This window comes from Nyctereutes procyonoides, unplaced genomic scaffold, assembly GCF_905146905.1.
Source record: "Nyctereutes procyonoides isolate TBG_1078 unplaced genomic scaffold, NYPRO_anot_genome, whole genome shotgun sequence".
Lineage (NCBI taxonomy): Eukaryota > Metazoa > Chordata > Mammalia > Carnivora > Canidae > Nyctereutes > Nyctereutes procyonoides.
The window spans coordinates 89,440,579-89,452,978 of NW_026575125.1; the positions used below are offsets into that span (position 1 = coordinate 89,440,579).

Genomic DNA, 12,400 nt, shown 5'->3' on the forward strand with positions numbered 1-12,400 from the left:
AGCTAGCATATTCCAAAACCACATTATATAAAAGGCGCCATTCAAGATGGGGGGCATGGTGGTTACAGGCTCCTGGCCAGCAGGGGAGGTGTCAGGTGAACCCCACAGGTTTGTGCCCCTGCTTTTACCCAGCCCCCAGCCGAGGTGCTGTGTGTGTCCTCAGGACTCGGAACTCTAGGTCCTAGGCTGTTTTCTGTACCTCCAGATCTGTGGCTTCTCTGCATAAAGATACATCCACCTTAACCTCAGGGGGCCAAAGAGGCTAATCCAAAATCTAGAACAAGCTTCCAGACAGCCCATGCTGTTTCAGAGAGCGCTCTTTGACACCCTCCCCCACCCCCGCAACAAGGACCCTTTCAGATTGTACAAATAAGGTATAGCCTTCGATATAGAACACTTAGAGGCTTAGAGGCTGTTTGCTGTGCGTCTCATGTGAAAACACAGGTGACTCCCCACTGGTCAAATCCCCTAGCTTCTCTGACCAGACCTCCCCCATCCCACACCCACACTAACATCAGGATATTGTAGAACTTGAACACTGCCAAGTGCCGAATGGGTGAGGTGAACCGTGTGGGGCCCATGTCGCTGCCTTCTAAGATTACTTAACTGGTAAAACCTTTGCTGAAGGGAGGACAGTTTTAAGTCCAAATACTATTATCTCAATTTATCCAAAATGAAGATTAAAAACTGTGATCTTCAGTTGCGTGAGCTCTGACATGTCAGTTCCCAAACATTAGCATCATATAGGGAAAAGTTGCATAGCAGCAGTATTAAAGCCAGATGTGTATGTTTTCATAGAAAATGTAGATGTGTGATAGCCGAGCCAATGCACGTGGTAAATGAACAGACTCTAGCCACTACAACCATTTTATTTTTAATATATCTGAAAATTAAATATGTACTATTTCTCTAACAATGCAAATGAGATAGGATTGGCAACAGTAGTGCAAAGCAGCATACTATAAGTAGAAACTCACCCCCACCCCTGTGGAATTATTAGCATTTATTTAAAACATTTTAAACAGTCTCGCAACAAACAAAAATACATTTATTTGGTTCTTACTTTGAAAATTACCAGGTTATGTGGCTTTCTACCTGAGAAATTCAAACAAATGGAACAAAAAGACATGGACAGATTTTTAGTTTTCTTAAAGCACTATCAGCAGCAGCACATACAAGGGAAAGAAAACATGAAAACACCTATTTAAAAAGACAGTTTGAAGTTCAGGCCCTTACTTAATAGGTCATAGAAAAAAGATATGAGAAAATATTTTTGCACCACTTAACAGCACAACAAAGAGCAATGTTGATTAATAGAAAGTGATTACGATATTTTCTGTTCTATTCATTCCTTACTAAGCCATTCATTCCATTGAAAAGGACAGGATAAATTCTTCTCTTCCTCATTTAAGGCCTACATACACACACACAAAAAAGGTTTATTCAAATCTAAAATGCATTACCACAAGACATATAAAAATCCAAGGTTGTACTGAAAGTAAACATGAAACGAGTATTTTTACTTACATCTAGGTCCCAGGATGGTATTTAGCAAACAAAACCAGACAATTATATAGAAGTGACTTAGCACCAGTTCTATTATTACCCCCCCCCCAAAATTGCACATGCTGTCTTCTGCAATTTATTTTTCATGTCTGGTTACTGAGCAGCAAATTGTTTTCATGCCTAAAAATCTCTGCAAAGAAAATTATCTAATGAAGAAGAAATGAAGACTTGTTTTCAAAACAAGCAGAAGTGCTTTCCATTACAAACCCAGAATGTTCTTCGTTTCAGTGGCATGAAACATGAAAAAATAAGGAGGCAGGGTCTCAGTGGAGGGAAAAATACCTAGGTACCAAAAGTTGTCTGACAAAATGCGAGCTCTTAGCCCTTGAAAAGGCTACTCTAGATGACAGTACTTTAAACATGAGTAGTCCCTTGCTAGTCCTCAGGAGAAAAGGCACTCACCCCATGAGCGATTTTTCAGAGCTGACCAGCCAAACCAAGTTTTGATGGCAGAGTCACTAGTTTGAAAGAGGAACTGAATACACGGGAGCCAACAAATCATTCGTTGGTTATCATCTCATTAATAATAAGCACGACCTGCTATGTTACATTCATTTTTGAGCTTTTGCACGAACTAGCATATCTCTACTAACTGTGATTAGAAGAGATCAATGAAATGATGCATGGTTCTTACTTCAGGTAAATGAGAAGCCCTTGTAGCCCCTTCAGGGATCAGGTTGCTCAAGGGGCCAGTTATGAGCACAGAGCGTGCCTCCTCATTCAGGGCAACTGCACTGACTGGCGTCCTACCTTGGCCCTACCAGTTGGTACTTTCCTATGGAATATCCAGTTAAGACTGAAATGAATCACGTCCTCTGAAAATGTTGCCTTCCACTGCTGCTGTGAATGAAAATCTCCTTTTCCTGCTGCAGCCAGTCAGATCTCATTGATGTCTTCCACTGCCGAATCCGGTATAGCTTTGTTGGGGGAAAAAAAAGACGTCATCTACTGCCCCTGAGGCCCTAAATCCTATGTAAGGCAGAATGAATCAGCCGAGCTTTCAATAGAACATGCACTGCGTTAAGATGTAAGTCTTTACGAATCTATAAAATATCTCAATTTAAAAACATATTCAAGAAGTCCAAAACCAGTAGGTAAAAAGATAAATTGTTTCTGTTAAGAGTTTACAAATCCTGCACACATAGCATTTTCCCCAGCTAGAAAACTAGGGCTCCGCCCTTGACTCCTCCTAACTCCATGGCATTATTGAGGATTGAGGAGGCACTTGTTAGTGTTTTATAAAAGTCAGTTTGGGGATAGTCAGTGGCTTTTTACGAACTGATGTCACCCAACCCTGAGTGAAAGGATTACATAACCTGAAATGGAATATTGCCATGTCCTATCTTCCCAAGTGCCGTTATTGGTACCCTGGGATCTTTCCATATTTCCTTTTGCAAATCCCACTGGTTATTTTACTTCGATTCTCTTGCTTTTCTAGGATGGAATGATATGGGGTTCTTCAAAAAGAAAAAAAAAAAACAGCTCTGCGAATGGTCCGCCATCCGTTTAAGCCTCAAAGGACAATCCGAGCCCCTTTTTGTGGATTCTTCCAAGTTTCATTTCTCAAAGGTCAACTCTTTGAGTACTGTGATAAGGTGAATTGTCTTCTGGTGCATGGTCACAGAACCTTCCAGTGTCATGAAGAAGTCTGTGATATGTTCTAGCTGTCCTCTCTTCTTTTACCTGCAGTTATTTCTAGATCAAAGTCAGGAATGTTTGGTGGCTGCACATGGTGTTTCTGACCAAATCCAAGAACGTGTCAAAGGATGCTATTTCATTCACCACTGTCCCCTTTGAAGGTAAATGATGCTAAATGGTGATGTTCTAACAGCTAGGGAGCCACCAAGGACTATCAACCCCTCTCAGTGCTCATATGCTTCCTCACTGGCACTGAGTTCAGATTGCAGCTGAACTGTAGAAATGTCTGTCCTTGGATCAAGAAGTTTTGCAGGCACCTTGTTTTACCATCCTTTGGAACCTGGATGTTTCTTATTCCCAAAGTTTGCCAACACATCTGCAGTCATTTATGCTTTATACTTTGGCGAGAGGAACAGGGTTTTGCATTTGACTTTTCTCAAGCTTTTAAGTGCCACGCTTCTGCTCTGTAGTTGCTAACTACATAGCTATATATATATTTGGTTTTAAATTTTCTTCTTGCACATTGTTTACAGAGAATAAGGGTGCTTCTGATCTAAGAGACCTTCAAAACATTTGAAAATATAGAGAACTGGTGTAGCTGCTTCCTAAATAGCTTCTGTAGTCGATGTGCTCCTGACTGTTACGTTTAATATAATAATTATCAGAATTCGGCATGAAATCTTTAGAGTGCTCGTGTCTTTTAAACCTTCTTGTCTCCTGGTTATATTCTGACTTCCATGGAGTCTCTCTTCTTTGGGGCAAATCCCCCAAATAGAAAACATGAGCACTTTTCGATGATGCTATTGGCACATGAATGGGCCGGTAGTTGACTTGCTGGCCAAATGTGCTATCTCCAAACCTCCTCCTCTTCCTTGTGATGCGGTCTAACAGACTGTTAGAATCGGATTCGTGGTAGTGGCCTTCGTCAAACAAGTATTTGGGGTCTTGTGTTTCCCACCTTTTGCTGTTGCTCTTCTCACTTCTAATGGAATTGTTTTCACCCTCAAGCCATGAACATCTCAGTTCATACTTAGACCTCTTGCCTGGTTTCCTTAGCTTGGATTTAGAGGAGCTGTCCTCCCCATCACAGTTCCACTTTGAATACAAGGTCTGCGGACTTGACCTAATTTCTCGATCACTAGTGGTGGTCTCATCATCATCAAGAGATTGTTTTTCTGGGGAGCTCTCATATGTGGCCACAGACCTCTCTTTTTCTTCTTTGTTTATGCTAAGAGTTTCACTGAAGCATTCAGAATCACTACTGATTTCCTCTAAGAAATCTGTCAACTCCAAATCTAAGTCTGCTGACCTACTGGGTGAGGAAACTTGGCTTTGACTTGCGGATTTGGAATCTTTGACCTGGTAAGCATGCATCTTTTCCAACAGATGGCTCTTTCCACCAGCTGGGGACAGGTGATCACCAGCTTCACTGGCTGTGTCCTGGCAATGATTTAACTCCTCAGTACTTTCTTTGGCATAATCCACTTTTCCTTTCTTTTGTGGTTTATGCTCAGGATCCTGAGTATAGATCTCTGACTGGTAGTCATCTTCTTGAACCCGTTCTCTTGTTGCCAGGTTTTGCATTTGGCTCAGACTGGTGGAGTGATGCTTACGTTTCCTCAAATTAATTTGAAATCCATTTCCCTTAGCATGGACAGCCCTCTGCCACTGACATGGGCTTGCTACGTGACTCGGTTCTAGGCAGGTACGGGCATACTTGGGAGTTTGATAATAGTTTAATAGGTAATCAATAAATTCATCTGTTTCATAGATCTTCTGTTTCCTGCCATGGTCTACCTCAGATAATCTGGAAGAATCAGATTTATTAGAATCATGGTGGTCTTCTTTCTCAGAAGACTGACCTTGAATCATCTCATTCTGCAAAGAATTCTGGTCAGAGACAACACTGTGATTGTATCCATCAGTTAATAATTTTCCAGTTCTCTCTTTTCTAGTTGAATACCTTATTTTTTTTCTCCCGAGGTGGTGGGAAGATTTACGTAAGTGAGCCCTGGTTCTTTTCTTCATTTTTTGTTTTCGTTTATTGTCTGACTTGGCAACCTGATATTTTGGCATTTCCTCCTGATTTTGAAGATACTGAGTATTTAACTCTTCTTTCTTCAGAGTTTCCAATGTGTTCTCTGGAGCATGATTCACTTTGGGGCTTGCATCATCTACCCCCTGTGGGTTAAACTGTGTGGATCCCTTTAAAGAAAAAGGTTAAAAATCTCATATGAAAAACTTCACAGTCTAAAAATGTCCAAGAAAACTGAGCTTGCTGACACAGTTCTGAAGAGGTTTCTAACATGTAAGATTGATCCCAATTAGGAACAATATTGCACTGACGACTGAAGAGGTATGGAATTCAGCCTCTTGGGCTCACATGAGCTGCATTTACAAAGGTCTGTGCATCACCATTTATATACCTTCAAAGCACATGACCCTTTTTAAAAAATTTGTTCACAAACTGGTGAGTACTTATGGTTCCAGGTTGTAGGCTAGAGGCTGGGGATATTAAGAGGAATAAGAAATGCTCTACAGCCTTCCCAGAAAACCCTAGAACAGGAAAAGACTGATGGGTGAAATGTGTGTCTAAAGGGGAACCAACTGGCTTAAAAGATAACCTGCCTCTGTGCTTTTCATCCCAGCCATTTCCCACAGGTCGCAGGTTAGGATGTCCCTGAGCCGTTCCCCCTAGCTGCTTCAGGCAGAAGCAAGGTAGCAGGTAGAAAGTGTGGCCGCGGTAATGGCTCTGCTGTGCTGGCCACTCTGTGCAACTGCAGGGCAGGAGACAGGTGCTTCCCATGACCCTCCCTGCTGAGAGAGATTGCACCGTGCTCTCGCTGACCCGGGGTGCTCATCATAATAGAGCCTACCCAGGACCTGGGAGTCTAACTTGGGGACCATGTAATTGGTAGGAGGCCCTGTCAATGGGGCCAAGGATTAGGCACCACATACATTTAAATTTGACAAATTCCTAGAAAGGAGTCACCCCTGAAGGTCATTTCAGTAAGAAAAAATATTCAGCTAGCCTTATTATAAATGTAAATGGGAATTTTTTCTGATCCTGATTTTACTAAGGTTGCTTGTCCATGCTAATGAGAGACAGGTTGGGAATGCAAATATCTGGCAAAGTAACTCTCTCTGATCCTGATGTCATTCATCTGCATATTTAAAAACACTGAAGATGCATTTTTAAATGAACAATCTAGGAACTTATCTGGCCTTTACTCCAGGCTACCTGCCAAGTCTGGTTACCTTTAGGAGGTTAATAAAGCAGGGCCAAAATAAAACCCTGAAACTCCAAAACGGAAACTCTTCAAATGAAACAAATTGCTCTGTGAGGTCAGGAATTCCTTCACAAATAGTTTAGGACGAGACTATCAGGAGCTTGCTACACAAAGGTCTCTGTCCAAGGCTCTTCCTTCCCATCCAAACCTGCTGCAGATGAATGGACAAGTCGTGTTAATGGAAGACTATCAACCTAACCCTGTGCCGTCCATCCTGCCCCTCCTGGCATTTTGTCACATCCATTAGGAACCTAGAGAAGTAGCTTCACTAGCTCTACTGCTCTGGGCTGTAGTGTCCCAGAGTTCAGGAACACCAAACATGGGGAGACCAAGCCGCAGGGGTGAGAAACAACTGCGTTGGAGCCTCTGGGCACCCCTTTGGTCGATCCACAGTAGGGGTTACTGAGATCAGCCTATTGAAAACAAACCCCAAGGAATGCAAAAAAAAAGTCTTCCCTGGAGCCAATTTCAAACAGGCCACTGCTTCAGTGTAAAAGCATGCCTCAGAAAGATCAGTACCTACCAAAAGCGAAGACGGATTGAGAAAGAGCCTTACTGCAATTTTCCTCAAGAGTACCCGTAGCAACCGGAGAGCCTCCACCCCCCTCTGAGCCAGCAGGTACTTCCTCTCCTCCCACTCCTCTGAAGAGTAGGGCTCCCGGACACCGTGGGCTGTGGCTCTGGCCTTCTGTTTCCTGTGGCGGTGCCTGTCTCTTTCCTTCGGGCCCCGTCTCCTGACCCTGGCCTTCTTCCTCTTCTCCCGGGCTTTCCTCTCCTCCTCCTTTCTTTTTCTGGACAAGAATCAAGAGTCAGTCATTCAAAAGGCATCGACTAGGTACTGGCTCTCCTTCCAGCTCCTTCCCCACTGCTGGGGGAGGACTCCTCATTTAGGTTTCCAGGAATCACTTGGTGCTAATCCTAGGGGCCTACAGAGACAACTTAGGAAGTGACACACCATGGCTCTCAGTCAAAGGGAAGGACACAGAACTGAGCTGGTCACTCAGAGGCATGCACAAGAGAGAGTATGTGAAAAGAAGGCTACAGAATTCAAGGAAGGGGCTTCTATAAGTCCCCACTTTCTCAAACCACAAGCAGTCTAGCCTGTGAACCCAGCCATCACAGTGTGGTGGTGATTCCATTTCTCTTGAGACCAAAACCTTTCATGGAATTGGCTTCACGTATGCTTATAAATAAACGGGGAGTCCAGGCACTCCGAAAATCTTATGGGTGAGAACTGGTCCTTGGTACATATTACTTAACACCAGACACTATCCTAACAACTTGTTGACTTAGAAGAACATGGGCTTTGTTCACCACTGTTTTCTGAAAAATCTAACTGTTTTGCTTGGGCCCTTATGGAACCGTGGGGAAGGGGAAAGAAGGGACAGTGACCTGAGTGAGGATTTAGCCAAAGGCTGGATGATTATCTCAACTGCATGTTTAGTCTGGAAATTTGGGGGAATAGTTGCCTTGACTGGGCTTAAACTCTGGCCAAGAGTGTCACAGTCATGATCTCAAGCAGCTCCTGTCACCCTACCAGTCAAAAAAGTGAAAGACACACAGAAGGGGACTTTTTATCGCCTATTTTGAATGAGCATAATTTCCATGAGAGACCAAAAGAATAAACATGCGAAGGGAGGGGCCAGGGGGTCAAACTGGTTTTGAGAGCCCTGTAGTTCCAGCCCGCGTGTACCTTCTTGGCAAACCTTTGGCAATACACTAGCCCTTTTTGGCTCCAGTCCCTAAATTGGAAAATAAGGATAAGCTCAAAGAAATGAACATGGAGGTTCCTCAAGTTCACCATAAGAACTCAGGTCAACAGAAAATATAAGTTCAAGAAATCCATGCTTTCTTTGACCATTGACCATTTTTGTGGAAGAAAATCTCTCCCAGATCTAAAAAGAATTAGTTTTTGTTTTTTGCTTTTAATTTTAAATTAGTGGGCAAGGTAAACTTTGGTAAATTGGGGGTTAACTGGTCAACATTTTAATTTGGTGGGCTAGGATTTCATCGTAAAAGCCCTGATCTCTTTTTTTTAAAATCATTTTTTTAAAAAATCATTTCTTCCCAGATACCTTAACCTAGCTCATTACCTTACTTTTTTAAGTTTCTCGTTTTCAATCGTTGGGCCATTTTCGTTTTGTAACAGCACAGCTAAAAGACTGTAGGCTTCCACAGAGTTTTCCAATCTGTACCAATTCCTGCCACCCCCACCTCAGTGTTACCTATCAAGCATAGCCATTCACCTGAAGGGATAAACCCACACATCAAAGGCAAAAATCCCTCTTGGTCTCCTCACCTTGCAGCCTCTTCCTCATCTCTCTTTACTTTTTTCCTTTCTTCCTCCAGCTCTTGTAACTTTAGCCTTTCTTGATTTCTCCTCCTTATTGCCCCTTCGCTGAAATGTTTGGTTGTATCAAACATAACCTGCCCACAAACAATTCAGAGTTTCATTAGAAAAGTCTGCCACTGGACTGGGTGTGTTCCAGGCCAAAGAGATGAAACCAGTATGTACAGAACAATTCAAAACTTGAATTCAAAATGACCTGTCTGCATCCCCATCTCCATACTGTTCCACTGTTCCTTGGGCACCTGCCAGACAGCCCTGTGGGTTCTCAAACTATCTTTGACAGAACCGTTGAGGAGCTCTCGTATGGCCATAGAGGGTATCACAGGGTCATTATGGGCACAGGCACTGAGGGATGTGAGTATATTACCTGTGGTTTGTTATAAAGATCAACTGAGTTCAGGTACTTTAGTCACCAGAACCAAAAATGGTCAAAAAAAAGTGTAGGGGGTGGAGAAAGGATTGGGGAAGCAAAGATGCAAGAGAACTGACCTAATGGGCTATAAGATTGGAGTGTAGTGATTATTAAGCTACTTTGTAAATCCCCCAAATAGAGTAAAAATCCTATCAAGACGCTACAAAAAAAAAAAAAAAAGACGCTACAAACAAATTTGCTTGAAGAATAAAAGGAGGCAAAAATAGCCCTTTAAATGTACACAATAATGCCAAAACCAAACTCATGATTGTGGCCACCTTTGAGGGGAAGGAGGGGGATGATGTCTCATCTCATGGCTGATGTTTTCTTTTTTATGCCAGGCAGTGGGTACATGGGTGGTCACTATAGTATGTGTTTTATCTTTTATCTGGCTAAATAGCTCAGAATTTTAAAAGATATATTCTAACATAAGTAGTTTCATACATCGAGTGCACATACATACATACACACACACACACACACACTCATACTCATACGTAGGAAGCTACTTAAGCCCCAAGTCCTAATTCATGCTCAAGGCTGACTGAGAGAATAAGGAGTGTTTAGCTGCATCTTTTCCTCTGCTGGATTAAGAGGTCAAAAAGGAGATGGCCAAGTGTTCAGACATCGATGAGGTGGCATGACCAGATAGATAGGATGATCTTGAAAGGGAAGGATCCAACTTTGTTGAGATTACATTCCACCAATTTACCTGACAGACATCCTGAAAATGTAGGTGGTGGCCCCAAGAGTAAAGGGGAGAAAACTGCCCTCCTGTGGTTTCAAACTGCAATGGATCCTGCATATGAGATAGTTCCATAAGGGCCAAAAGAATTCTTCAGCACCCTCAAGAAGCTGGGGCAGGGCCCCGGATTATAACAACCATCCCTTCCAAACTACAGCTGGCAGCACACCTGCTAGCAGAAGAATGTCCACATCAGGATTATTTCTCTTCCTAGACATCCATTTATTAGTGACAACACAAATCTCTACATCAGCTATTGATCAGAGCCTAATGGGGTTTAAGGAAATATATTCTAGATTCTTCCTTCCAGCTTTTGCTCAGAACCACCAGAAATGTGGGAAATGAAAGAAATTCTGGCTCCTTCTTACCTTGATGTTACAGGCCAGAGCTTTCCCATCATCTCCTTTAAGCATCAACTTCATCCCTCGAAGGGACTCCATGGCTTTTATGAAGTCTGTTGACTCCTGGTACTGTATAAAGGCCTCGAATGTCTGCAAGCCAAAGCTGAAACCCCCAAAGTTCCCACCAGTCATCACTTCTCTGTAGGGGTCAAGCATAGGGATATCCACATTTTTGATCTTCCCAAAGCTTTCAAAGACCACCCGAAGGATATCTTCACATGGCTTCTCCCCGCTGGAACCTTTAGGTGCAAACCATTTGCAGGGCAAGCCTTCGAAATAGATAGAATCTGGGCTCTTATCCTGGTCCTGCTCTTCGGCCCCCTCACTTGCTGAGGCCTCCTTTTCCCTGGGGAAGCGCTCCCACTCCCCCTGGGCATCAGTAGCCACCACTTTTAAGTCTGTTTTCAAACCATTCAGCTTGATGATCTTCCCGTGTAACTTGGCCTTCAAAATCTGAACCAAACTGCGCGTTTCAGCCTCACCCTCAAATCGGATGAAGTCCTTCGTACTCTTGGAGAGCCGAACTGTGGTGAACTGGTCAGGGCAAATCAGGCTCTTCAGCTGGTCAAGAACTTCCCAGTTGGAAAAGGGCCTCATAGGTTCTGAGCTCTCTGGGAGCAAGACCTTGATCATCAATTTTGCTATGGGCTTGAGGTAGAGGTGCTGAGCTGCACAGAGCTCTGTCGCCTCAGAGTTATCGTGTACCACAGTGACCGTCATGATAGCCCTGGAAACCTTAGAGGGCGAAAGAGAACATTTTCATACAGAGGGAGCAAAATACGGATTTGGATTTTGCATGGTGCTAGCATTCCCGGCCTTCAGTTCAATTGATAGGGTTAAGTGTGCTTTGGGGAGAGAACTGACACAACAGCTTGCGTTTGTTTACTGTGTTTACAAGTTTCAAAGAGTTTCTGTACACAGTTGACTCTTCAACAGTACAGGAGTGAGGGGCACTAACCCCCTCCCACCACTGTATGGTTGAAAATCCACATATAACTTGTGACTCCCCCCAAATTTAACTACTAATAGCCTACTGTGGACTGGAAGCCTTACCAATTACAGAAACAATCGAGTAATACACATTGTGAATGGCATATGTGCAAGATGCTGTATTCTTACAACGAAGTAAGCTAGAGAAAAGAAAATACTATTAAGAAAATCCTAAGGAAGGAAAAAAAAACGGGAGTGCCTGGCTGGCTCTGTTGGTGCAATGTGTGACTCTTGATCTCAGGGTTATGAATTTGAACCTCACACTGGGGGTAGAGATTACTTTTTTTAAAAAAAGAAAGAAAATAAAATCATAAGGGAAATACATTTATAGCACTGTATCAAAAAAAATCCACGCTTAAGTGGACCTGTGCAGTTCAAACCTGTGCTGCTCAAGGGTTAACTGTACTATATGCTTCAGTTTCTTTCACTGAAAAATAGAAATTATAGGATTTCTGAGAGGATTCAATGACCGAGAGGATTCAATGAGTGAATACATGTGCAATCCTTAGAACAGTGCCTGGTACATAGGAAGTTCTCAATAAACACAAGCTATGATGATTATTTATTAGTGGCAGCAGTCTTACTTTATCTCATTGACTCATGAAGCAATCTGTGAGTAGGTGTTTTCGTGCCTGTTTTACCGATGGGGAAATTCAGACAGATTCAAGAAAATCAAATAACTTGCCCACACACTGAAACCCCAAGATTCCAAATCTCCAATCTATTGTGTGATTGATCTCAAATGTAGAATCCCATAAAAACTGGCTGGAGGTGCTACAGAAACAAGGCAAGGATAAAATACCTGCAGTGCATTCACAAACACACACCTGACTTAGCATCCGAGATGGTACATGGACATAGCCGCTCGTATGCCTCTAGTCTATTGACATGAACTAAACTGAACTCTAAGCTCAAGAACAGAGGCAACAACCTCCTCTAATGAGTGACCAAATAAGTTTGTCCTCCGCTATGGGACTGGAAACCCCCCGTCCCCCAAACTTGAGGGCT

General features: G+C 42.9%; 1 protein-coding gene across 1 annotated transcript; it reads right to left on the bottom strand.

Moving 5' to 3' along the window:
• Positions 1–939: 939 nt before the first annotated feature.
• On the bottom strand, positions 940–11,800 carry LOC129518869 (A-kinase anchor protein 17B-like). The gene is made up of 4 exons (XM_055339138.1): positions 10,370–11,800; positions 8,794–8,921; positions 7,051–7,285; positions 940–5,409 (listed from the first exon to the last, which is right to left on the bottom strand). Exons 1-4 carry the CDS (start codon positions 11,120–11,122, stop codon positions 3,769–3,771), a joined length of 2,757 nt encoding a protein of 918 aa, XP_055195113.1. The 5' UTR covers positions 11,123–11,800; the 3' UTR covers positions 940–3,768.
• Positions 11,801–12,400: the final 600 nt, after the last annotated feature.